We start from the raw sequence: 26,135 nt of genomic DNA, 5'->3' as shown, positions 1-26,135 counted from the left end.
ACTGCAGGTCGAATAATAAACTGTTTATTAGGGCCGGACTTGAGGCCACGTAAAAAGAAAGTTCGATTACAGCAAGATACTGGCACTGATAGTGGCCATAAGAGCGGGCTGTCGATCAACTGATAAGCGGCGAAGCGCGTTGGCATTTATACACGTGCCATCAAATGTTCTAGGGTTATCACTAGCGGCAACATAGGTTCCAGAATAATCTTAAATGTTCACGAAGTTGGTGTAATCTTAACAAAACCATCTATTACAGCCTCGAAGCTTTTTCAAGACCGTAGGCACGGTTTGCGCTGAAGGTAGTATAACGGGGTGAGAACAAAACTTGAGGAAACGAATGTGGCAATGTGAAGTTGCGGAAAATTTCATCTAGCTAATGTCGTGAAAATATCAAAAATACATTTTGCAAATTGTCGCATTGGAGGTTTCGGAACAAAATTTAAAAATACAACTTAACCTTGACTTTTTATGCTAATAATGAACTTATGAGTTTGACACTTATGGCGTTAGATTTCTGACAGTGCAGTTTAGGAATGTAAACCAAGTGATTGTTTCTCTTTAGTGTCCCTTTAAAGAACACCAGATGGTCGAAATGTCTGGAACCCTTCACTATGGCGTGCCTCATAGTCATTGTGTGGCTATAGCTCATAAAACGTGGAACGATATACCAGAGATATTATTAACTCGTAAAACCTTAGGTAATGTGATTGTGTGGTGCAGGGCTGTGCTCTTCTATGCTTAATTCTGAAAACGGTTTGTTGCAACGTTGTTCAATGTAAAAGTGACATCATTTGCAGTAACCATTATACCTCTCTTTGCTTTGCGATTTCTGTAGATGACTTACATTTGTGGTTTGGTCAACCAGGATACAAACTGCCCTGCAAGGCTACATTTGTAGTTTTTTGTCTTTATGATGTGCAAATGCTCCTAAAAGTCCCAAGTACAGTGAAACCTCGTTTTTATGTTACTTGGGAAACGGGCAACAAAACTCGGAAAATAAATGTACCATGCGGGAAAACGTAGGATCTGAATCCAGTATAATTTGAGGCTAACAAACCCATATTGAGGTGCAAAAGCAAAAAAAAAAAAAATTTCTTAAAATGCATTGAGCAGGGGTGAAACAGCTGCGCCAAAACCGTGAAATTTGCTGAAATTGCATCACGCTGCGCTGAAATGCCCAGGCAGCCTCACAGCAATTCTTGTCTCTTATATGAGATGTCTTTTATAAGCACAGTACCTCGTATGCAGTTTCTTATGAACCTGTATTTTACTGTACGTACACTGGTGTCTCTTATACCAATTTTCTTTTATATCATGTCTGTCTCTTACAAAAGGGTTCAACTGTATATGTATTTGCATAAATACGATGTTATCTGGTGAGTGGGGACTGTTGAAAGCTTATTCAGTTAACTTTGCTCGTGGGGAAGTTGTTAGAGTGCTGAATGGGTAACTTGGGTGTGCATTGTTTTGGGCAACACAGGGCTTTCAGATGTACCCGGAGAAGCAATGGTAAAGTCTTACTGCCCCAAGTGCATGGACGTGTATGGACCCAAGTCATCTCGGCACCACCACACGGATGGTGCCTACTTTGGCACAGGCTTCCCTCACATGCTGTTCATGGTACACCCTGAGTACCGTCCTAAGAGGCCCAACAGTCAGTTTGTGCCCCGGTAAGCTCACAAATTCTTTCAAAACTGCTGTAATCATGCAAAGTATATAACTTGTGCCTAGTACACACCAAGAGTTCTCTTTAACTGATGCCTGAAAAATAGTTTGAGGCTTGATGTGCATCTCGTACTGTCAGTGACCGATTTTACAGGCATGCTTGATTATTTGGGTGCTTTTTGCCACATTGCTCACACAGTCACTTTATGTAAATGTCTGAAACTTGGGAACATGAAACTCATTGAAGTGGATATTTTTAAGTGGATATTTTTCGACATTTTTGCAGCGTGTGTGCTGTTTCCAGGTTGTAAACGACAATTGTTTATGGCACCACTGCTGCTGCATTGATTATCTTGCAGCTTTCAAATTATTGCTGTCATGCACCAATCTGTTCGCAGTGGATAGTACATTAAAAAGGGCTAAGATGCGCCTTGTGTGTAGTACTTTCCTGTTCATGTCTTTTGCGGTTGAACAGTCTATATTAATATACATGGTTGAGTACATTAACCAATGAAGTAAGCTATGTCGAGATACCTGGCAACGAAAAAGTTGATATGCTTCTTTAGCAGCTCGTGAAACAGTTACAAAAATGAAAATTTCTCTTAGACAGCCAGCGCATAACTAGTATCTAGCAAAAGTTTGTTAATTTGGCTTTCGTTAATGAAAAAAAAATGGACAATTCAAAGATGATTTGTGGTTTCAGACAGTATATGCATTGTTTAATGGCATCGAATCCTCACTTGTTTGGTCACATTTGGCCGCAACCTGGTTAATTTGGATTATCTTTGCAGTGCACCAAGCACGAAGTGCTGTAAATGTGCGATGAAAAAGAACGGAAACTCTGTTTGCAGACAACCAAAACGAGCCGGCGCTGTCAGCATCACTATTGTCATGACTTAGTAACCACACTTTTGTCCACATGCAGATATGCACTCTGCAACCTTCGTTATAACTTGGCGCATGTACTTTGGACGCAATGTCTCAAAACTCAAACATGATGCAAGATGCTAAAGGGACACTAAAGAGGAATAAGATTTTTTTCATACTAGTAAACTACTCTTTCTTGATGCGAAAACGCCAAGCTTGCAATAAAAAAAAATCTGAGCGAGAAAACACAAAAAGAAAATGTGGGTGGCGATGTCGCCTTGGAAGTTTCTGCGTCACATGATTTGACGGTGCTTACTAGGGCCCGTGTAGTCCCTAATTAGTAAAAATGAAGTACATTGTCCTCTGAGAGGGCCATAGGCCTAACATACCAAGTTCAAAGAAATTTGGTGGAGCCAGTGTCGCCAAAATATGATAACACTTAGAAATTTGTGACGTCATGCGTGCCTATTTTGGCAAGAAATTTAAAAGCGAAACTTTGAACTTGATTTTATACTTTAATAATAAACATATTATTTTGAAATTAATGACATTACAGTTCTGAGAGTAAACTTATCAACCTAAAACGATTAATTATTAAAGATGAAGAGCCTTGAGCCAGGGTCGGCATGCTGGCATAAAACTTGTTTGCTACATTGCTTTGGATGAACTATCAGTTGCTGGTCATTTTACGTGCGAAAAAATTATCATGTATGCGTGGCGGTGGTATGTTGGAAAACATGGAGAACATGTCTTGGGGTAATTAAACACGGGAGTCTGCCGCTGAGGGTGCCTTGTGAACAGTCGCAGAATGATTAAAATTGCTACTTTTACAGTGCTCTTATCAAAATAAGTAGAGGATTAAAATATTCAACAAGAATGTGAAAGGGTATTGATGTAACAGATATTTGTTTATTGCTTTCTTGATACTTTCAATAATTCAGCGCCAGTATTGATATCAACTTTCTTTGCACATTCTGTCTGCAGCTGCATTTACATAAATACCACCACGGCATATGACATTACCTAGTGCATCACAGTAATTCAGTGCAACAGTGTTTTACACAAGGGGCATTTTCTTGAAGGAAAGCACATCCCGTCAGCAGTTTCATTTTTCTTTCCTTTGTTTATTTCACCTGTTTACACGTGTTTACATATGCAGGGGTGTAAGTGCTGCGCCAATTGCGCCATTTTGACCTGCTGTGCCAAGCTGCGCCTAATCGGCAATTTGCGCCTGATACGCCAGATTTAGTAGAGTTTTACCGTCGACCGAGCAACACGCGTTGGCTACACAAAGGACGCAACCATGTCAATATGGTATTAGTTCGGTCACGTCGTTTTTCGGTTCATGCATGAATCTTGCGCCACTTGAACCGAGTGAATGAATTTTGTATAGGTGGCGTTTGTGTGCATACCTTATTAAGCGACTCTATGCATGTTTTAACAGGAAAGCTGCAAGTCAAATTATAAGGCCAGCAGTGGTGTTGCAAAAAACTCACCACACTGTTGCCGAGCAGCCGCTGAGCATTGCACGCGGTCTGCAATGGAGATGGTCGAGCCACATAAACTAAAAAAAATAATAACAATAAATAAATAAAAAATCAGTACTGCTGAACCCATGACTGCAATAGCAAAGTTTGTGATGTAATGATAATGCTGCACGCCCTTCTTTTTTTTCTATTTTTGTTATCGCACCGTTACGCGTATAAAGCTGCGTTGCGTAAACCGTGGCCGAATGACAGGGAACCATCTAGATAATCTCATAACCTTCCATTGAGATTATGTGCACAACGCGTACATTAGAGCTTGTTCTGGAACTTACGCAGCCGCTAGCGATAACACTAGAATCTTCGATGACACTTGTATAAGTGCCAAAGCACTTTACTGCTTGGGAGAGTATCGATGGCCACCGCTCTATGTTCGCTGCTATCAGTCTACAGCGTGTATTGTTTTTAGAGTGACGTTCTGTTTACCGGGCACAGGTTCGCCCAAATAAAAAGTTCACTCATGAAAACAGCAGCTGCTGCCTTCGTCAACATCACAACCCCGTGACAATACGATGGGCGACAGCTAACTCATTTGGATCCGTATGTGCTGACGTATGTAACACCTTAGCCCATGTATGTTTCTGTATTCTTCTCGTGTTCAGTTACATGTTATGCAAATTGTGTACTTTAGTGCGTGTATTTTTCTTTTTTATTGTGTTTAGTTATGCATTAAGCAAATTATGTACTAATGTATTCCCACCCCTTATGTAATACCCCTTTTAAGGGGTCTTTAAGGTAATAAAATGAAATGAAATTCGTCATCGTGACATTCTACGAAACGTTGGTGTAAGAGAATCAGTACTGCCGCTCCAGGTAGAAACGTTCTTATCGCACCATCTCTTCCCGTTGACAGCACACCACGTATAATGGCTTACGAACTGTGTACTGATGCTTGCAGATAGCGAGCGCAGGCCAGGTGTCTCAACCACGCCCTTAGAATGAAAACTCGCCCCCCCCCCCCCCTATTTCCCCGTCTTTTCATGCTCGTTCAAGAGGAGCGGCGTGTTTCTGCTTGAGCATTCGATGGCAGGTCTAACACGCGGTGAGATGCTATCGCGTGCCCCCTCTAAGCGATGGAGATCGGCTGCCTCATTTAACCTCTGCTTGTGCAGCTGTCATCACCCCAGCATGCGCCATCTTACGCACGGGTAGAACGTATGATGCGTGGGAAATGTTACTTGTAGTTTAAGCGGAACATGGATGCGACGGCGAAAAGCCGTCGAGTGTCCACATAATTCCTATCGTCGTAATAAAAAAAAATCACCTAATTGCTGAGCAATGACGCGGCGAGCGAATCTTATATTCTTCGTGGTTCTCATGTCGGGCTGTGGCACTTCAATGACCGGAACATAGGTTTTTTACATTTATTTTTAGAGCCCTTTTGGTTTAGCATGAAGATAACTTATATTGTGTTAGGTCATCTCTAGTTTTAAGTTGGTGTTCATGTTGGACGCAGTGTTTTAATCACATTTTCAACATAAATTTAACATGAAATTTTTAGGGGCAAAGCTCCATATGGCGTGGCTTGTGCGTCCCCCGTTGTCGTAGTGTGTAGCCTGTGGCACATACCCGCATACCAGTGGCACATACTCGCCCTTCGGTCATATATTTGCATGTCCACATGTTACGAAAAATGTAGCACGGCGTCGTTACCATGCTCTCGGTTTTAACAAAGTGCTGACAGCAGAAATGTTGCACATACTTTCGTTTAGTCCTTGGGTTGTCCGCGCTGGATGGCGGTACTTGTATATGATGAATAAGGGATAAAAAGAAGCGAGATGGCGTTACTTGAGGTGTTGACTAGATGCACGGATGGACAGATGGACACACGGTACACGTACGGAAGCACGGACGGATTGACAGATGCTTCGCCCCACTCATCATCATTCATTCCGTGGATATGCTGTGATTTTTTCATTAGTCTGAGGTTAGCTGTCCAGAGCGCCACTTATGTTTTTTTTTAAGTTGCTGTGATGTTGTAAGGTTTTAATATATATTAATTTGGGGTAAGTCTGGTCACTTGATCAGCATTGCATGCTTGGTAAAAACCACTGAATTTTTTTCTGTTTACCATAAAGTATAAATTCTAATCAACAGGGATGTGTGACCCGAGAAATCTGCTCCAAAACAAAATTTTGATGCTCCAAAACACACCTTTTAGTGCTCCAAAGCTGCTTGAAAACTCCCTTTTAATGCTCCAAAGCTGTACCAAAACTGCATTATTCCTCTTCCCAAGGCTGCTCCAAATGACTGAAGCCCACTTCCACCCATGCATAGGCATACATTTTGGGAAAGCTTATTTGTCATCTCAAACTACGTCCAGTCAGTAGCATATCAGTGCAATTTGCATTTGTAGTACATTGATGTCATTTGCATGGATGCGATGCATTAGAAAGTCTATAGACGGTTTCGGTGTTTGTAAACAAACTGGCTCGCGCCAAACGGCCTACCCCGGTAGACTTTCGGCAATGCTTTTTCAATGGTTCCAGCGGTGTTTTCGTGGTGTGTTCGAGTTTGTTACTCTATTATTTCTGGTGCATTCCTTAGGATGTATTTGGAGCAATGTCTAGCGGCTACATGAAGGGGCTTGACGTAGCGCACGGCAGGCACAGGCGCGGCCACTGCTGCAGGTAATGCGGCTCACATGGCCGACAAGCTCCGCGCGAGATATCTGTCATGGCGTTCCAATGAGCGTGCCCCCTTGCTGCGTTTTACCTCTGATAGTTGTCGTGCCTATACAAACAGAAAATGCATAAATTGCAGGACAAGTTTGTCAGCAAACTTAATTGGGCAAGTTGGTTCTGCATGCATGCCGACAATGTGGATGCGCTTTGAAGACGTGGACCAGGAATTGACCACACACACCGGTCTTTTCCCTGTCCATGTTTTCGAAGCGCACTCACATCGTCGATGTGCAGGAGAAAAGTGAAGTTCTTCAATTGAGCTTTTCCATTAGAACTGAAATCCTTTCTCCTGTTGAACTCCGAACGCATTTGTATTTTCGTCTAAGCACGCAACCTCAGGATAAAACATTTATTTCTGCGCCTGTGTCACACCGGGCACTTTTTAAAGAGATCAGCGACGATTGGAATCGATCACGATTTGAAGTGTTCGTGTGACGAAGAAATTATAAAATTTACTGATGTGATGATGTAAATTGCGGCTGCAGGGTCACACGAACTATTTTGTTTTACTCATGAGTAAGCTATTCACGAACCAAACTTTCAAGTTAAACCTACCTAAACCGGCAGTTCATTTTCACACCCAAAAGATAAATGAGCTTGAATGAGGCGATGTTCATTAGCGGCAGAAAGACAGGCAATCAGTCATTTGCTCATACAGATGAGAGCCTGCTCGCCGACGTCGCTTTCGAAAAAATCAAATGCAACGACAATGAAACGTGGAGACCTTGACCTACACTGTGCGGCGATTATTTTAAGCGCGGCTACTTTGTGCCCCGTGTTGTTTCGAACAGTACGCATCATTTATATAGCTCAAACTATAAAATAAACACCTTTGCAATGGATTTTCAGTGTTAGCTTTCACGTTTTGCTGCCCCTTTCAGGCGTCAGTACACTTATCTGGCACGGGTGGAAGGCGACAGTGACTGATGTGTTCCCGGTAATGGGGGCCTTCAACTACCATATTTACTCGATTCTACCGCGCCCTCAATTGTAATGCGCACCCGATTTCCACCGCGAAAAAAAACAAAAAAAACGTAAGACATCTATTGCAACGCGCACCCATTTTTCTCGCTGGCTTACACGATCACGCCACTCGAAAAAACGACTCCTTTCGGGAGCGTCTTCCATTTAAATACGAGGTACGGGCAAAGCTTGTGCCCATCTGACGTGTAACAGAGTATTGCCGTCAATGTAGTTTTACTGTGGACCGATGTCAGCACGCGAACCTTCGCCCCCTTCTTCTCGACGGTTGTGCTGCCAGGCATGTCGAAGTAAAGAGGCATCTGATCGGCATTTCCGATTTGCCCAAGCAGGTAGCCGTTGTTGCGCCGCAAGTTTAGGACGAACCTCTGAAAACTGTGAAGCTTTTCATCGTACTCCTCCACAAAATTTTTCGCATATGCATGTTCATCTTCGGAGGGAAAAGCCTTTCCTCTTCATAAAGTTAGTTAGCCAGCACCTGCTCGCTTTAAACTGGCTCCGCATTAGACCTTTTTCTAAGACTAATTGCATAGCCCGCACTTGGAGCACTTCTGTCGTCACGGGCCGCTGTGCCTCTCGCTGCTCAAGCACATACCGTAATTACTCGAATCTAACGTGCACCTTTTTTCCGGTTAAGGGAGTTCATAAATCGCATGCGGGTTAGAATCGAGTTCGAAAAAAAAAATGAATACGGTCATTCTATTGCCATCGGCATTTCTAAAATGGCCGCCCCCGACATGAGTCGGCATGGCGCATCGGCCATTTCTGCCTATGTGTTTCCCATGTGCGGCACTTCGTACGTGTGAGGAGTTTGTAATCTTGTAGTTCATAAGCATCAACGGCATGGAAGGGCCGACTTGAAAAACTCGACGAGGGCACCGCGATGCTGCTTTTAAAAGAAAAGTCTTCGCGTGTGCCGAAACGGACGTAAATCGGGCCGCATCGTGGACGTTCGGAGTTTCCGAAACGTGCGTGTGGGACTGGCGGTAACAAAAGCAGAAGATTGTCGACAGCAAAGATTCACGCAAAGGCTTCAGTGGACCACAGCAGGGTCGGTTTCTGCGAATCGAAGAGCTGCTCGCCGAGTATGTGCTTGAGCAGCGAGCGGCACAGCGGCCCGTGACGACAGAACTGCTCCAAGTGCAGGCTATGCAGTTAGCTTTAGAAAAAGGGCTAACGCAGAGCCAGTTCAAAGCGAGCAGGTGCTGGCTAACTAACTTTAGGCTTTAGGCTAACTAACTTTAGGCTTTTCCCTCCTAAAGCAAACGGGCATGGGCCAAAACTTGTTGAAGGAGTACGAAGAAAAGCTTATCAGTTTTCAGAGGTTCGTCCTAAACTTGCGGCACGGCTACCTGCTTGGGCAAATCGGGAATGCCGATCAGACGCCTCTTTACTTCGACATGCCTGGCACCACAACCGTCGAGAAGAAGGGGGCGAAGCAAGTTCGCGTGCTGACATTGGGCCACGGTAAAACTAGAGTGACGGCAATGCTTTGTTGCACGTCAGATAGGCACAAGCTTCCCCCATACCTCATATTTAAACAGAAGACGCTCCCGAAAGGAGTCGTTTTCTCGAGTGGTGTGATCGTGCGGGCCAACGAGAAAAATGGGTGCGCGTTGCAGTCAATGTCTTACTTTTTTTTTTCGTCATGGAAACTGGGTGCGCGTTAGAATCGAGGGCGCGGTAGATTCCAGTAAATACGGTAGTCGCCGAGCAGCTCTTTAATTTGCGGAAACCGACCCTGCTGTGGTCCACTGAAGCCTTTGCGTGAAGCTTTGCTGTCGACAATCTTCTTCTTTTGTTTCCGCCGGTTCCGCACGCACGTTTCGGGAACTCCGAACGACCGCGATGCGGCCGGATTTCCGTCCGTTTCTGCACACGTGATGACTTTTCTTTTAAAAGCGGCATCGTGGTGCACTCGAGTTTTTGGAGTCGGCCTTTCCACGCCGTCGATGCTAATGCACTACTAGATGACGAACTCCTCAGCACACGTACGAAGTGCCGCACATGGGAAACACATAGGCAGAAATGGCCGCCGCGCCATGCCGACGCATGAGGGGGCGGCCATTTTGGATTTTCCGATGGCAATAGATTGACCGTAATTTTTTTGTTCATACTTGATTCTAACGCGCATGCGATTTATGAACTTGCTTAACCGGAGAAAAGGTGCGCGTTAGATTCGAGTAATTACGGTACTCTAACGCTTGAGTATCGCCTCTGTGCCAAAGTCTGCACTGAGCCTTCCATTGCCTTTGATGAAATAGGCAGAAGAAACCTCCGCGTTCTTGGTGGGAATCCAGTTTTCTCACGTGATCGCTGTAATGCAGGCATTTTTTCTATCGTCATCGGTCAGAAAACAATGTTTTGACTAGCATATAAAATTATTTCAGGCGTCATGGCTTTCAGACTGCATCATGGCTTGACATAGCTGTGCTCGAGTTGCCAGCGCTTCATTGGAATAATTTTATCCGCATAAAACATCTGAACACAAGCAGCCGCGGCCAGCAACAAACGCTAAAACTACGCAAAAACAAGCTAAGCTGGAAGTTTCCAGGCGTGGTTTCTCGGTGAATGCACAATGTTGCCAGAGACCGGCAGGCTCTTGCGAAACCGTCTGTTGGGTGCGCTAATGTAAGGGCTGAGCATAGGGCGGGGGCGTGAAGGTGAAGGCTTCAGGTAATAAAAGATTTGTTGAAAACATAGGGGCATGCAAAGAAAAATGTTACAACGCGGCGGCGGACGAGAGATCGAGAGTTCCGCCTTTACTTGGGCTTGGCGTTGCAGGGTCGTATATGCGAAGCAGAGCGCGCTAGTGATGAGCTGGGCGTCTGTGGGGGCTCACGTTTCACTCTAGCTCTATTGATCAAGTCTCGAGGTCAGTGGGTTTTGCACACGGTCACACGTGCGATAACATAGTCGCACATACATGTGAAAAGGCTGCAACTTCACTTGGGCACAAAGTTGTCGAAGTGTCTCGGTAACCGGCGAGGGCCTTGGGGTCGTTGTGGCTGTTCTGCTCTGTAGAGGTTACATTTGCTCCTGAGGCAAGTGTGATACGTGCATGGTTGAAGTGTGGTTGTTCGATCACTGCAGAAACTGGTGGCAAATAAGGCTTTAGCTGGAACACATGCACTGTTCGTTATTGATAAAGCAAACAAGATGTCAGCATGACAGACATAACGCTCTAAATGTGGCTGGTGTAGGCTGCTCAATGAGGCAGTAAACACCATTGAAGCGAGGTGCCATTTTCTCATTGGCAACTGGAGCCTGTCCTCTCACCCAGACAAGATTACCTACAGTAAATGTGTGCAGACGGTGGCCGTGATCGTTATGCTCTTTGCGTGCCCTTTGAGCTGCTTCCGAATTGACGGCTGCTTCGGAGCGCTGCATTCTTGTGTCGAGAATGCGCTCGGCAAGAGCGGATTGCTGGAACAGACAATGTTGTTGGAGTGGAATTTTCGGTACATAGCTGTAGAAAAGCTCGAATGGCGTAAAGTTTGTGCTTGCGTTCATCAATGTGTTTACCGCAAAAGCTGCCTCTTTAAGTTTGGTAGGCCATGACAGTGGTTCTATTGCACAGAGCTTGTGGAGAACTGCCAGTAGAGTTCCATTGCTTTTTAACCAAGCCATTGCCTTGAGTACGACAGACAGTCAGCTTCATGAAGCGCTTGAAGGCTGAGCCATGGTTGGAGAGGCAGTAGTCTGGCGTGCTGTATGTGTAAAACACATTGTGAAAATGTTTGATAACTTTGCCCGTAGACGCAGATGATACTGTGGCGGGTACTATATAGCGGCTGGCAAAATCAATGACGTTGAGAATGTAGTGCTTCGAGTTGGTGGGTGGCATGGTTATATGGTCCATTGCTATGCTGGAAAAAGCAATATCTGAGTTAAGCATTCTGCCAAGAAGACCTACATTGCATGTGGTGCAATTGAACTGTTGACAACACTGGCAGGATGACACATAGGCTGCGAATGATTTTTTCCATGTACGGCCACCAATAACCATCCTGAACCTTTAGTAATGTAGGCTTTCTGTCAAAGTGCCCTGCGCCATTGTGTAATGCTTGCAGAATGACAGTAAACAGTTTGGATGGAGCTGTTACCACGTATGTTCCCGATGCCAGTCGGCAGTACAGGATGTCATCTAGCTTACTGTACTCTGCCGAGCCCTCTTCACTGGCCATGCGGGAAAGAATCTCAGCGCACTGCGGATCTTTTCGTTGCATCACAGCCAGTGACTGCGGAGAGCGTGTGATGGCACATGCCAAGTAGGACAAATGGTCGCCTACAGTGTTTTGACGTCCTGGCTGATGTGGCGCAGTGAAATCGAACTCCACCAAGTCCATGAGCATAGAAGTGAAGCGACGAGATGGCCGCACGTTGTACGTTATGCAGAGAACCGTCCAGTTTTCGGTGACTAGGGAGAATTTTTTGCCTAGGAAATACTGACGGAACTTCACTGTTATTGCCCAGTGGACTGCAATACATCCTCATATAATGCTGTGAAGTTTGCGTTCCTCTTATGGAATTGCAAGGCAATGACGCATTCTCTGGTGCCTTGAACCTGCGATAACACCGCTCCAATGGCTTTCTGTGAGGTGTCTGTGGTTAGCGTTGCGGCTGCCATGGGGTCGAAGTGCGCCAGAAGGGGAGGCTGGGTAAGGGCGGCACGGATCGTCTGAAATGCCTGCTCACATTCAGTGCTTCAAACAAATGTGGGTGCCTTGATGAGATCTTGCAAAGAGGTGACCACTTTAGCAAAGCCGTTAATAAAACGACGGTAAAAGCTTGCTGTTTGCACCCAGGAGAGCACTTGTTTCTGGCTTCGCGGAACTGGGATGCGACACATAGCCGCAGCCTTATCAGGATCTGGAAGGTGGTCTTGACCGAGAGTAATAAAGCCCAGAAACCTAACAGAGGGTTGGCCAAAATAGCACTTTTCCAATGAAGCTTTCAGTCCGTTGGCCGGCAGCAATTGTAACACCTCCTGTAGGATGCTTACAAACGTGGAAAATGACTCTGCATAAGCAAGGTCATCCAGATAGGTGCGTACTCCACATCGCTCAGACCTGGGCTGCAGGTCTTGGAACACAATTTGCACAATTCTTAGAAAAGTAGCTGGAGCATTTTTCTGTCCAAATGGCACGTGCGTGCACATGTATGTGCCATGATGAGTAATGAATGCTGTCTTCTCGTAGTCTTGTGGGCTTAAACTTGCTTGCCAGTAGGCACATTTTAGGTCAAGGGTAGCGAAGTATGTGCAACCTGATATGTCCTGGATGATGTCATCTACCAAGAGCAACGAGTGTGCTACTGTGATTGAGCATTCATTCAAAGGCTTATAGTTCACACACAAGTGTTTTTTCACTCCATGGGTCACCACAACAACTGGAAAAGCCCACGAGCCAGAAGCCGGGAGGATAATACCTTGGTGCAGCATCTTTTTTACCTGGGTTTCCAGGAACTGTCTTCTGCAGAGTACCGGTATAGACTCCGACTGTACGGTAATGCATCAGGTAGCAGGTCAATGCGGTGTTGCATACCAGTGAAGTGGCCAAGATCATCATCATGGCGAGCAAACACTGCATTGTGCTTGGCCAATATATCTTTTATAGCTGACCGCAGAGTGAGCTGGGTGCTAATGCGGGCCGACGGAATGTCGGGTTGAATGTGTTCGAGCACAGTGTCAGAGGTGAGGATGATGGACACTAGAGGGGCATTACTTGAAAGCAACGTTTGTGCTGCTAACGCTTACTATGGTGGTTGCTCTGGCGATGGCAAAAGATCACGTTGTAGGCAGTTTCTGGAACTGGGCTTGGCTTCAGGAAAAAGGGCGGACCTTGTTGGAAGCACTGCATTCGCCATTCTTGGGACTAGCTTTTGATTTGCAGTAATGATGATGTTCATGGCAGTATGCTGCAATTTTGTTGGCTTTGGTGGCTCGAAAATGAGACGTGCCTGAGCGGCTGCGAATCAATCCTCACTAATGATGAGGGGGAGCATATTATCTTGTAAAAAAGCTGGTTACACCACTCCTGTGGCTGGGCCAATGGAGATTTTCAAAAATGCTGCCCCAACAGGCAATACTGCGCTACCTCCTACCACGGCCAGAGGGGGCTCTGTTCATGGGCTGATCATGCTCGCAGGTAGAGAGGCTTTAGTGATGAGTCACTCCGCTAAGAATTAAGTTGAAAAAGGGGCATTGCTGCTGTGAGCCGTCCAACGTAAAGGGGGCACTGTGCAAGGCAGAAGACTGCTGTGTCTGCGGCATGGTTGGAGGCCCTAACTGTAACCGGCTAGTGCGTGTAGGGCACTTAGATGCGAGATGCCCCAAAGCATGACATTGATAGCAGACGGCCTGAGAGAGGTCTTCGTCGTCGTCATCATCATCATCAGCCTGACTACGTCTACTGCTGTACAAAGGCCTCTCCCATGTTCCGCCAGTGAACTTGGTCCTGTGCTTGCTGCAGCCAATTTATACCCGCAAACTTCTTGATCTCATCTGCCCACCTAACCTTCTGTCGCCCCCTAACCCGCTTGCCTTCTCTAGGAATCCAGTTAGTTACCCTTAATGACCAGTGGTTATCCTGTCTGCATGCTATATGCCTGGCCATATGTCTGGCCCATGTCCATTTCCTCTTCTTGATTTCAACTATGATATCCTTAACCCCCGTTTGTCCCGTAATCCACTCTGCTCTCTTCTTGTCTCTTAAGGTTACACCTACCATTTTTTTTTCCATTGCTCGCTGCGTCGTCCTCAATTTAAGCTGAACCCTCTTTGTAAGTCTCCAGGTTTCTGCTCCGTAGCTAAGTACCGGCAAGATACAGCTGTTATATACCTTCCTCTTGAGTGATAGCGGTAATCTACCTGTCATGATTTGAGAGTGCTTGCCAAATGTGCTCCACCCCATTCTTATTTTTCTAGTTACTTCAGTCTCGTGGTTCGGCTCCGCGGTTATTAACTGTCCTAAGTAGACATAGTCTTTTACATTTTCAAGTGCACTATTACCTATCTCAAAGTGCTGTTCTCTTCGGAGGTTGTTGTACATTACTTTCGTTTTCTGTAGATTAATTTTAAGACCTACTTTTCTGCTCTCCTTGTCTAACTCCGTAATCATGAGTTGCAATTTGTCCCCTGAGTTAGTCAGCAATGCAATGTCATCGGCGAACCGCAGGTTACTAAGGTACTCTCCAATAACTCTTATGCCTAACTGTTTCCATTCTAGGCCTCTGAAAACCTCCTTTAAGCACGCGGTGAATAGCATTGGGGAGATTGTATCCCCCTGCCTTACACCCTTCTTGATTGGTATTGTGTTGCTTTCTTTATGAAGCACTATGGTAGCAGTTGATCCCCTGTAGATTTCTTCCAGGATGTTTATATATGCTTCATCGATGCCTTGATTCCGCAGTGTCTGCATGACTGCTGATATTTCTACTGAATCAAACGCCTTCTCGTAATTTATGAAGGCTATGTACAGTCGACGACCGATTTTTCGGACCCTCAATGGACCACGAAAATGTCCGAAAAATGGGGCAGTCCGAAAAAGCAAATGTGCTTCCAAAATGCTCACTTTATTGCTTACTATTGAGCCGGAGGGCGGAAAAAGTGATTTCCGGCCGGCCAGTTGTCTTCTTCTGGACCATGTTTCGCTTCCGTACGAGCACGTCCGCCCGCATTTCGGCTAGAGTTGTCGTGCCGCTGTAAGCTGATGAAAGAGTTGCGAGGGCTTGCATCAGCTCAGCTTGCGCCGGCTGTGTTGTTGCAGGTAAGTTGTCGTCGTCATAGTCGCTCTTGGACTCCGCAAGCACTTGGCGAATGATTTCCTCATCCGTGAGGCCAGCGCAAAGTTCTGACTCGCTGTCTACATACGCAAACTCTCAAAACGAGACATCTGATGGAGCCTCGACGCCCGCAGTGCGAAGGTGGTCGATAAGCTGCTCGCTTTCAGACACCTGGTCGACGACACTGTCCTCGTCCAAGGCGATCGACTCGCCATTCAACACAAATCCTGCGTGGTGGAAATAGTTGCGCAGCGTTGTCAATGTCATCAACTTTGACGCATCGGAGAGCATGCTAAGTGCCCCAAGCAAATCGACCGAGTACGCTTTTCCGCTGTCGAGGCACACCACCGCACGCAAAAGCAAGCGTGAGCGATAGTTCACTTTTAGTGTGCGTAAGACACCCTGGTCCATTAGTTGTAGAACAGTTTGCGTGTTCAGTGGCAAGAACTCGGTACGCACAGGCTTCGAGTTGTTTTTGTCCGTGCGCAGCGCAGTTGTCGACAAACAACACAATTTTGAGGCCTTCTAGATCTAATTTGCGATCTACAGTCGCCGACCGATTTTTCGGACCTGGCGGGGACCGAAAAAAAGTACGAAAAATCGAACAGTCCGAAAAATTCGTTTTTGCCAAAAATCTGAAGTTTATTGCATCAGGCAGGTTTAAAAAAAGTCCTTGTTGCTGCCTTGCCTCTAACTACGCTTGGAGGCAATTTGGTTTGCCCGTATTTGCGCCAAGGTGACATCGTCGCTGTAAACGCTCTACAAAATTGTCACCGCGTTGGCGATCTCCTACGGCTGCGGGCGGTCGTCGTTGTCATCCGACGACAACAACGGCCGCCATCCGGCGTCGACCGTCATCCAGCGACATCTAGCTGCGAACGTCCACTCTCTCTTAGCTTGATTGTGGCAGCTTTCTTCTCCATCGTCAGGGTCGTATACTTCCCACGCTTCTTCACACCACCTGGCTCCCGCGATGGCACAGATAGCGGAGCCACGGCACCGAGAACACAAAATTCAATGCCGCAGATGGCCGCTGCGAAGCACACAACGTCTCGACGCTACGCGACACAACACGTGCAGAATGGCGACTGAAAAAAGCTGCAACGACAATAAAAGAATCCTTCTTTCGCCTCCTCCCCGTGCGATGTGATGACGATAGTGCTGACCGAAGACGAAAAAACGGCATCCATCACCGCGTCTTTTAAAAAGCAAACACGGCCTCCGAAACTTAAAATATGGCGTGCGCATTCCAATCTCGGAGGCAGGAAAGGCATCTGAAGACCAAGCTTAGCCAAGCCGACAGAAAATCCAACATGGCGGCGTTCACAATGGCTTGGGGCGTGGCACAAAACGAGCGATTTAGTCCGAAAAATCGAACTTTCAGGGGCAAATTCGCCCGAAAAATCGGTCGAAACAATGCATTAGCTCTATGGGATCCCTGACGGTGCATTTATAAAGTCCGGAATATCCAACAAGTCCGAATTTTTGGAGTCCGGAAAATCGGTCGGCGACTGTATTCTTCTCACATAGCTCTCAAAAATATTCTGCGTTACCCAGGCCTTTTTGTTGGCCTCATACGAAACAGGCAGGGACTTTACACATTTAAAGCACCTCAGAGCTTTCGACTTGCTGATGACGAGCATCGACAGTTTTTTTTTTTTTTTGTGCCCGACATATTGCTACCGATCAGTACAGTAACTTGCTCCTTACTGTGTTTGCCACCATGACAAGGGTCACCAGCAAAGGCAAGAGTCTTTTCTGGCATCAGCTTGAAAAAAAGTCTGCTCTCGTCACAGTTGAAAGTATCATCTGGCAAGTACTGCTGTAAAAGGGACTGCAGCTTTTCAGAGCGGTAGTTCGCAACGACGCTGCGGTCAACAGCTGCACTTTCACCGCACAGTTTTTTCAAACTGAGGTCAAAGTGCTTCTTGAAGTTTCTGAGCCAGCCATCACTGACCCTAAATCCTTCAATGTTCATTTGAAGTGCCATCATCTCAGCTTTCTGTTTAAGGAGGCGCCCGGAGACAGGAACCTTGCTGGCCACTGTCGACTTCAGCCATATAAGTAGGGCCTCCTCGAGCTTAGGGTAGGTACCTTGGCTGACATTTTTCGGACGACATCCAGTGGACTTTTCCGCCGCCTCCAAAATCTTCCGCTTGTTCTTGATGTAGTCCAAAAGAGTCTGTTTGGAAACATGGAACTCTTTTGCAACATCTGCCCGCAATTGGCCACTTTCAACAAGCTTGACGATGGCAGCTTCTTTTCGCCATCGACATGGTGACATACTTGCCGCGCTTCATCCGAGCTCTTGAGGCCGACAACAACATCGACGATCCCTTATCCATTATGAATGAGCGCAGTTAGCTAGGCAACACACGCGGAACATATGGCACATGCACAGAAGAACAGTCAGTCGATGCATTCCTGTAAATCCAACGGTCATAGCAGAGAAGAAAGAAAAATGTTTTTGGCAGTGACGCTGATGTGTAATTAGCCTCGATCCAGCAGTTCGAGGTAGCCACCCGAGCAGAGCTAGCGGCCGCGCACGGCCAGCAGCGGCTCGAGGCTACTGGAGAAAAAAAAGTTCGCTTGACTGACGCTTAGAGCTGGCAGTCGGCTCGACTGATGCTTGGAAAGTCCGAAATATCGTACAGCCCGTCCTCAAGTGTCAGAAAGTTCGAGCTGCGAAATACATTGAACTTGTAGGGTATGTCCTGGTATCGGGTAAATGTCCGAACTATCAAGCATGTCTGAAAAATTGGGCGTCCGAAAAATCTGTCGTTGACTGTATAGTGGTTGGCTGTATTCTGAGCATTTCTCTATTACCTGATTTATAGTATGAATGTGGTCGATTGTTGAGTAGTCTGTTCTAAATCCTGCTTGTTCCTTTGGTTGACTGAATTGTAATGTTGCTTTAATTCTGTTAGCACTTACCTTTGTAAATAGCTTGTATACTACGGAGAGCAAGCTGATTGACCTGTAATTCCTCAAGTCCTTGTCATCTCCTTTCTTATGTATTAGGATGATGTTCGCATTCTTACAACATTCTGGTACTCTACCCATCAGGAGACACCTCGTAAGCAGGGTCGCTAGTTTTTCAAACACAATCTGTTCTCCATCTTTCAGCAGATCTGATGTTACCTGATCCTCACCAGCAGCTTTGTTTCTTTGCATGATCTCTAAGGCTTTTCTGACTTCTATCATTACTGGTGGGGTGTCATCTCAGTTACTGCTAGTTCTTCTATTAGGGTCGTGGTTGTGCTGGCTACTGTACCGATCTCTGTAAAAATCCTTTGCTAATTTTACTATTCTATCCATATTGGTAGTTACTTTGCCTTCCTTGTCCCTTAGTGCATACATCTGGTTTTTGCCTATCCCAAGTTTTCTCTTCACTGCTTTGACGCGTCCTCCATTCTTCAGAGCGTGTTCAATTCTCTCCATGCTATACCTTCTTACATCGGATACCTTACGCTTATTAATCAACTTCGAAAGCTCTACCAACTCTATTTTGTCTGTTGTACTTGAGGCTTTCTGCGTTAGTGCTTCCTAATGAGATTCTTTGTTTCCTGGGACAGCTTTCTTGTGTCCTGTCTAACTACAGTACCTCCAACTTCCACTGTACACTCTGTAATGATACTCGTCAGATTATCATTCATTGCGTCGAGTACCTGTTCTGAAGAGCCTAGTACCTGTTTTGAAGCGAGGCTCTAAATTCCTGTACTTTCCCTCTCAGTGCTAGCTCATTGATTGGCTTCTTGCGTATCAGTTTCTGTCATTCCTTCTTCAAGTCTAGGCGAATTTGGGACCGTACCATTCTATGGTCACTGCATCATACCTTGCCAAGCACTTCCACATCCTGCATGATGCCTGGGTGTGCACTCAGTATTAAGTCTATTTCGTTCTTATTTTCGCCATTGGGGCTCCTCCATGTCCACTTACGGTTCTCTCGCTTTCGGTACAAGGTATTCCAAATCCGTAAATTATTGCGTTCTGCGAATTCTACTAGTAGCTCCCCTCTGGCATTTCTAGTACCGATTCCATAATCTCCTACTGCCTGGTCTCCAGCCTGTTTCTTCTCTACTTTTGCATTGAAGTCTCCCATCAGTATAGGATACTGTGTTTTTACCTTACTCATTGCCGATTCCACGTCTTCATAGCTTTCAACTGACACGTCATCATGGCTGGACGTAGGCACATAAGCCTGTACCACCTTCATCTTGTACCCTTTATTGAGTTTAATTACGATACCTACCACCCTTTCATTAATGCTATAGTATTCCTCTATGTTGCCAGCTACGTTTCTGTGGATAAGGAACCCCACTCCCAGTTCTCTTCTGTCAGCCAAGCCCCAATAGCAAAGGACATGCCCATTCTGTAGCACCGTATAGGCCTCATCTATCCTCCTAACCTCACTGAGCCCTATTATATCCCATTTAATACCCTCCAGCTCCTCGAACAGTACAGCTAGACTTGCCTCACTAGATAAGGTTCTAGCGTTAAACGTTGCCCAAGTTCAGGTTCCAATGGCGGCCTGTCCTGATCCAGAAATTCTTAGCACCCTCTGCTGCGTTGCAGATCTGACCGCCGCCATGGTCACTTGCTTCGCAGCCGCTGGGGACTGAGGGCCGTGAGTTAATTGACGTATGCATGTGGGGGGTAATGACGAGATACTGCACCAGGGTGGCCAACCCTTCTCTGGTGAGGAAGTGCGTTACCGGCGGTGGTCACCGGCGAGGCTGCACCCCAGGCCTCTTAATGCAGTTCCATCACCACGCGGACTTCTTTTTATATAGCCGGTTGGAAACTGCACGGCACCGGGATTCGAACCACGGACCTCTTGCATGCGAGGCTGATGTTCTAACCACTATGCCATCGCTGCTTGAGAAACGTCTTGGCCGCTACAAAACGCCAGAGCACCATACTGCACCGAAATAGCTGCATGAGTAGCTTCTTGTTGCTCGGCTGGCAGCTCTGAAATGCGCCTTCTTGATGCGGCCCCTTCGGTGGACTGTGGTGGTGCTGGTTCTGAGCGAGGCTGCTGACGCTGTGCAGTCCTAGTGATGAGAAGATGCTGCGGCGGTGCCAACACGGATCCAGCTAATGGCGAAGGGCTTGCTGCAGCATGCCGATGTTGCGCACTCTTGTCGAGGCTAACACGGGCTGAAATGAAAGCCGCTACCGTAGGTGGCCGGTTGGCTGCTAGGGCAGCGAGGGTGTGTTGTGCCGTACACCATGTAGCAGATAGTCAATCTTTTGTGCATCAGAGAGGTTAATAGGGTAGCGCTCGAGGATCCTCAACTTGGCAAAGGCATACTGGTACAAGCTTTCGGATGGGGCCTGAGCTATCCTCATGGCTCATGGCTTGCTCTTGCAACTCGATGAGGGACCATTCAGTACATAACGTGCTCTTCAGGGCGGCACTTCATGTGGCCCAGGTGCTGTACTGGTTGCCAAACGCGAGATACCAGTCTCGTTCTGTGCCTTTGAGCTTGCTAGCCGCGATAAGACGCGTGCTGGCATCGTCCCAGGATGTGAGCTGCTGTGCGACGATCGTCGAGCCATATGTTGACACTGTGGCTGGGAAAACTGGCAAATTGTGGGATCGTTGATGAGACGTCGGGCAGTGTCGTCTCCGTTGATGCAGGGCAAGGTAGCTGCTGGAACAGCAAGGCGAGGCTTTGTAGAGTGGCTGGGTTCAGCGTCAAAGGCGTGGTAGTGTTCAAGGCAGATGCATTCGTTTCATTTGAGGGTGTGGCTTCACGCTGCTTCTGGATGTCTACTTGCAAACGCTGAAAATGTTCTTTCGAACCTGTGGTGTCCAACTGTCGCCGAGGCAAGACATTGTGACCAGGTTGAGGTAATGCCACACAATTCCCGGCATGACTTTCCGCAGGGCTGGCTACACAAGGTTTACACACAACACACTGTTGCTCCATGAGTTCACCGGCAAGCGCATCAGGCGAGCACATGGAAGCGAGTGCACGGCGAGACATGTTCAGGCGGTGACAATTTTACAAAGAAAGGAGGGGCGGACTGTCTGTAGCAAGGTAGAGTTAGGCTTGCTTACCAATACGTAGCTGCGTGGCTGCGGTTGCACAGAGGCTCGAGCGTCGACTGCGCCAGATGTAAGGGCTGAACGTAAGGGCCGGGTGTGAAGGGGAGGGCTTCAGATAACAAAAGATTTATTGAAAACATAGGGGCATGCGGAGTAAAATGTTTTGAGGCGGCCATCAGACGCAGCAGCGGACAGGTGGGTTTTGGGACGTTAAACCCCACATATCAATCAAATCAGCAGCGGACAGGTGAACGAGAGTCCCGCCTTCACTTGGGCTTGGCGTTGCATCGTCGTATATGTTCCGTAGAGGACGCTAGTGATGAACTGGACAGCTGTGGGTGCTCACACTAGTTGCTATACTCGCGGTAATGTTGATTCTATCTCTCTGATGGCTGCAGTCAGTGTTAGCTGTTGCCATCCTCTGAGAAACTTGCACATTTTAATACCTTGCTCACATCTTTGACAGCCAAAAAAGTGGTTCAGCACAAGCAGCAGAATTTCAGAAAAAAAGAAAAAAGAATAGAAATGGAGGCCGCATGGTATAAAGATTTTATAAAAGTAGCTACAGTCAAACTCCGCTACAACGAACTCCACTACAAGGAAAATCCCGCTTCAACGAAGGTTTTTCGATTCCCCGCCTGCACCCTCTAGGCCCCAATGTATTAAAGCTCCCTCCACAACGAACCACTTTTTTATTGTTCTCCCAGGTCAACAAAATTTTCCCGGGACACAAGTCGCTCGATCTGACTCGTACTGAACCGCTCCAACTAAGTTTAATAAGGTCTAACCATATAAATTATATAGTAGCAACATTTTTCATTGTAAAAAAAGGCACGCAAAAATGGAACATATGACAGTGGTTGTCCTGTGCGTTTGTTCACTTCGTTCCCAGAGTTGTTTCTAACGGAGAAATCCTATCAGCTGACTAGCATTGAGATTCTACACTAAACATTCTCGTTTTCTGACAGCTAAAATGGTCGCAAATGCACCAATGTCGCATGTAATCCGCCGTATGCTGCAAAGCCAGGGGTATCCACCATGGTCATGAGGGACGCCATCATTGGTGCTTGATGACGATGCCAACAATGCTGCACAACATTCTCTGACAGCCAGCGGGCTTGCCTGACCGAAGCCTACCGAATTCCTATGTTGGATACTTTTGGCTGCTGGCTTATCCATCTTTTTGTGTGCCATGGCCTATGCCTTCTTTTACACCTGTTTAGCAGGTGAGCACCAAGTCGACCAAGTGAACCCAGCCGCGTTAGTCCTCGTCCAGTTAGCTCACTGGTCTTGCACGCTTTGTTTTGTCAGCTACGACCCGCGCTTTTTAGGGGCGAAGCTCCTTATGGTGTGAGTCTGTCCATCCTTCGTTGTTGTCGTACGTAGCCGCTGGGATGCAAGATGGGAGATGGCGGTACTTGGAGTGTTCACTAGATGGGCGCACGGACGGACAGACAGTGTAGCAGACGGATGGACGGACGTGCGGAGCGTGTATGTGCCACAGGGAATGCGAGATGGTGGTACTTGGAGTATTCACTCGATGAATGCATGGACGAATGGACAGATAGACTAGAAGATGTATGGACGCATGGATGGCTGCGCGGACGGACGGAAGCAGGGACGGGCTGACGGACGCTTTGCCCCACTCATCATCATTCATTCCGTGGATATGCTGCAATTTTTTTTTGCTCGATCTCGTCTATGGTTGCCAGGGCCGATGGCGGCACCACAGAGCAAGAAACGGAAGTTTCTTTTGCTCGAGCAAAAGGTGGAAATTATCGCCGCGGCAGCAGCCGGAAGGAAGAAAAGGACTCATCGCGAAAGAGTACGGGATCTCGCCAAGCTCGCTGTCGACGATACTTAAGTCCGAAGCGAGTATTTAAAAGGCGTTAGCGTCTGGTACATCTGCTCAAGGCAAGAAGATAACCCAGCCAGCCCACGAAGAGCTTGACAAGGCAGTGTATGCTTGGTTTTGTGAAATGAGGGCTGAAAACGTATTAATCAGCGGCAGTATGATTGAGCAGAAGGCCCTGAACTACACCTGCATTTTAGGCATCACTGAGAACTTCAAGGCAAGTGCCAGATGAATAAACCGCGTCAAAGAGCGCCGTGAAATCGTCGGAAAAGTGCTGTGTAGAGAGTCCGCTTCGGCAGGCTCTGACGTCGTCGTGGACCATGACGAATGCTGCCAGCATCATAGAGAAGTACTCTGCCTCCGATATAAACAATGCAGACGAGACTGGGCTTCTTAATGAAATGCTGCCAGCAAAGGCGCTCGGCTTGAAAAGAAAACAGTGCAACGGAGGTAAGCACAACAAAAAGCGAGTCACCGTGTTACTTTGTGCAAATATGGACGGGTCCGACAAGTGGCCCCTTCTCATCATCGGCAAGAGTGCCAAGCCGCGGTGCTTTAAGGGCACAAAAAACTTGCCAGTGAAATACATCGTGAACAGCCATTCGTGGATGATGTGGGTCATTTTTGCTGACTGCCTTGTCTCTTTTGACAATGAGATGAAAAGGCAAGACTGTCATGTTTGCTTGCTGCTGGACAATTGTTCAGCGCATTGCCCGGACAGCAACATCAAGCTGACGAATATTTAGCTGAAGTTTTTCTGCCCAACTGCACTTTGCTGATCCAGCCTTTGGATCAAGGTGTGATCAACAGCGTGAAGCACCTATATCGGTCAAGACTCATTCAGAGCGAATCCTGCTGAACACAGAGCATGGCCGCGACACCAAATGAACTTGTACATGGTTGTACAAATGTTGGCCGCCGCATGGATGTCGACGCGGGGCGAAGTTTTCAAGAACTGCTTCGCTCACGCTGCATTTCGACTCGAAGAGATGTGCAGTACAAGTGACGATGTACAAGATGCCGACGACATTAGACCGGGCCAAGACGTGACAACGGCCACAGCATGGGCAGCTCTTGAGGAAGCCGGCAATGTTCCTGAGAATGTAGCATTAAGCGACTACGTAACTGCTGATGCGGACGTGATTATCTACAAGGAGCTCAGTGATGCCGAAATCCTCAAAAGTGCTCGCGCCGCCGTTGCCGCCGATTCATCCGGGGACGAAGAAGTCGACCATGGTGTTCCGACGGTCTCAACGTCACTGACTGCATCGCAGGTCATGGACTGCTTGGACATTTTAGGTAGTTTTCTTCACGAGGTAGTTTTCTTCATGTTACAGATATTGTCGTTATATTGAACGTCAATATAACGACAATATCTGTAACGACAATAACCATGACAATATCGCCATGCAGCTCCTCGCTGACCGTGAGCAGCGCATTGTCCCGTTGCTCGTTCAAAAGCTCACAGTAAAAAATAAGTTTTTTTTTTTTTCAAATTTTGGAAATGGAATTTTCCCTGAGTGTCGTGCATATTTTTTTCTTTGTTTACTGCTTTTTCCGTGACAACGAAATTCTCGCTACAAGGAAATTTTCTGCGATCCCCGTGAATTTTGTTGTAGCAGAGTTTGACTGCAATAGGATCATATCATTTGACCTTTTACATCATCCTGTGGTGTTGTGGATATAATTTTATGTCAGGCTAGCCCAGAGGATAAGCCATTTAGAGCAAAACTTCACAGATTCTGGGGAATCTCACTTGCTACAATGGACGGTGTCAAACGTTTTTAAAGTGAGTTTGCCCTGGTTAACAGTGGCTTTAGACATGCCTTCACAGTTGGATTGAAGAACCTGGTTTTGTTCTTTTCCTTTCTCTCCTCTGCAGGTTGTATGGCTTCAAGATTCATCCTCTGGCCTACCAACTGCAGCAGCAGGTAGCAGCCAACTTTAAGGCACCGATTCGTGGCATGAACTATGGAAATGGCAAACGTTGAAGTTTGAAACTACTGGATTCCCTGCAACGCTCACCTCATGATGCTTTTGCCACTCCAGCATCACTGCTTTCTTCGTCTTGTTCTCAAAATCTTTTATCTGCAGCACCTCTTCATTGTTCCCTTAGTTCGTTAGATGTATTCTTGTCTTGAATTTGTCTGTGTGTGGCTCTTTTGTTTGGTATTCAGTTTTTTTTTGTGTGTGTGTGTCTTAGCTCACTTTCTGCATCATGCGAGAGTGAATTAAAAGCAGTTGTATGTGTGGCACTTTGATATTTTGACAGCCAAACTAAGAAGCTCTCTCCCTTGTTTTAAATTCATTGAAATCAAGTTTGATTATGTCATACTTCTTGGTATTTTCAAGCTCTGATGGTAATCAGTAGCTTTATATCTACATCTGTCCTTTTGATGGTTTATCACTTGGGTCCTAAAAACTGTTACTTTTATTTGAACAGGTCTCACGTAAACTGTTGTTTTTCTTATGTTTCTGTCTGTTAACACTGCTTCTATGCTAGGTGTCACTGATGTAATAATACACAGTACTAGGCTGGGGTGTTAGCCATCTTCTTTATTTCTAACCTCTTCTTCCTCCTTGTCTCCCTCTAACCCTGCCTCACGTCCACGTACACTCCCCCTCTTTGAAGACTCATCCCTCCTGGGGTGATACATAAAAACGTTTCCAATGGTCGCAAACTCCAGCACGCCATC

General features: G+C 46.6%; 1 protein-coding gene across 1 annotated transcript in view; it reads left to right on the top strand.

Moving 5' to 3' along the window:
* The window catches only part of CkIIbeta (casein kinase II subunit beta), a 50,953-nt gene extending 25,074 nt beyond the window's left edge, over window positions 1-25,879 (top strand). The window contains exons 6-7 of the mRNA XM_037414079.2: window positions 1,484-1,673; window positions 25,322-25,879. Coding sequence (XP_037269976.1) covers window positions 1,484-1,673; window positions 25,322-25,430 — 299 coding nt within the window. The 3' untranslated portion in view covers window positions 25,431-25,879. The remainder of the gene's footprint in view (window positions 1-1,483; window positions 1,674-25,321) is intronic.
* Window positions 25,880-26,135: the final 256 nt, after the last annotated feature.

The sequence above is a fragment of the Rhipicephalus microplus genome, chromosome X, assembly GCF_043290135.1.
Source record: "Rhipicephalus microplus isolate Deutch F79 chromosome X, USDA_Rmic, whole genome shotgun sequence".
In the NCBI taxonomy this organism is placed as follows: Eukaryota; Metazoa; Arthropoda; class Arachnida; order Ixodida; family Ixodidae; genus Rhipicephalus; species Rhipicephalus microplus.
The sequence above is the reverse complement of the archived record's forward strand: the minus strand, read 5'-3'. Positions and strand labels throughout refer to the sequence as shown.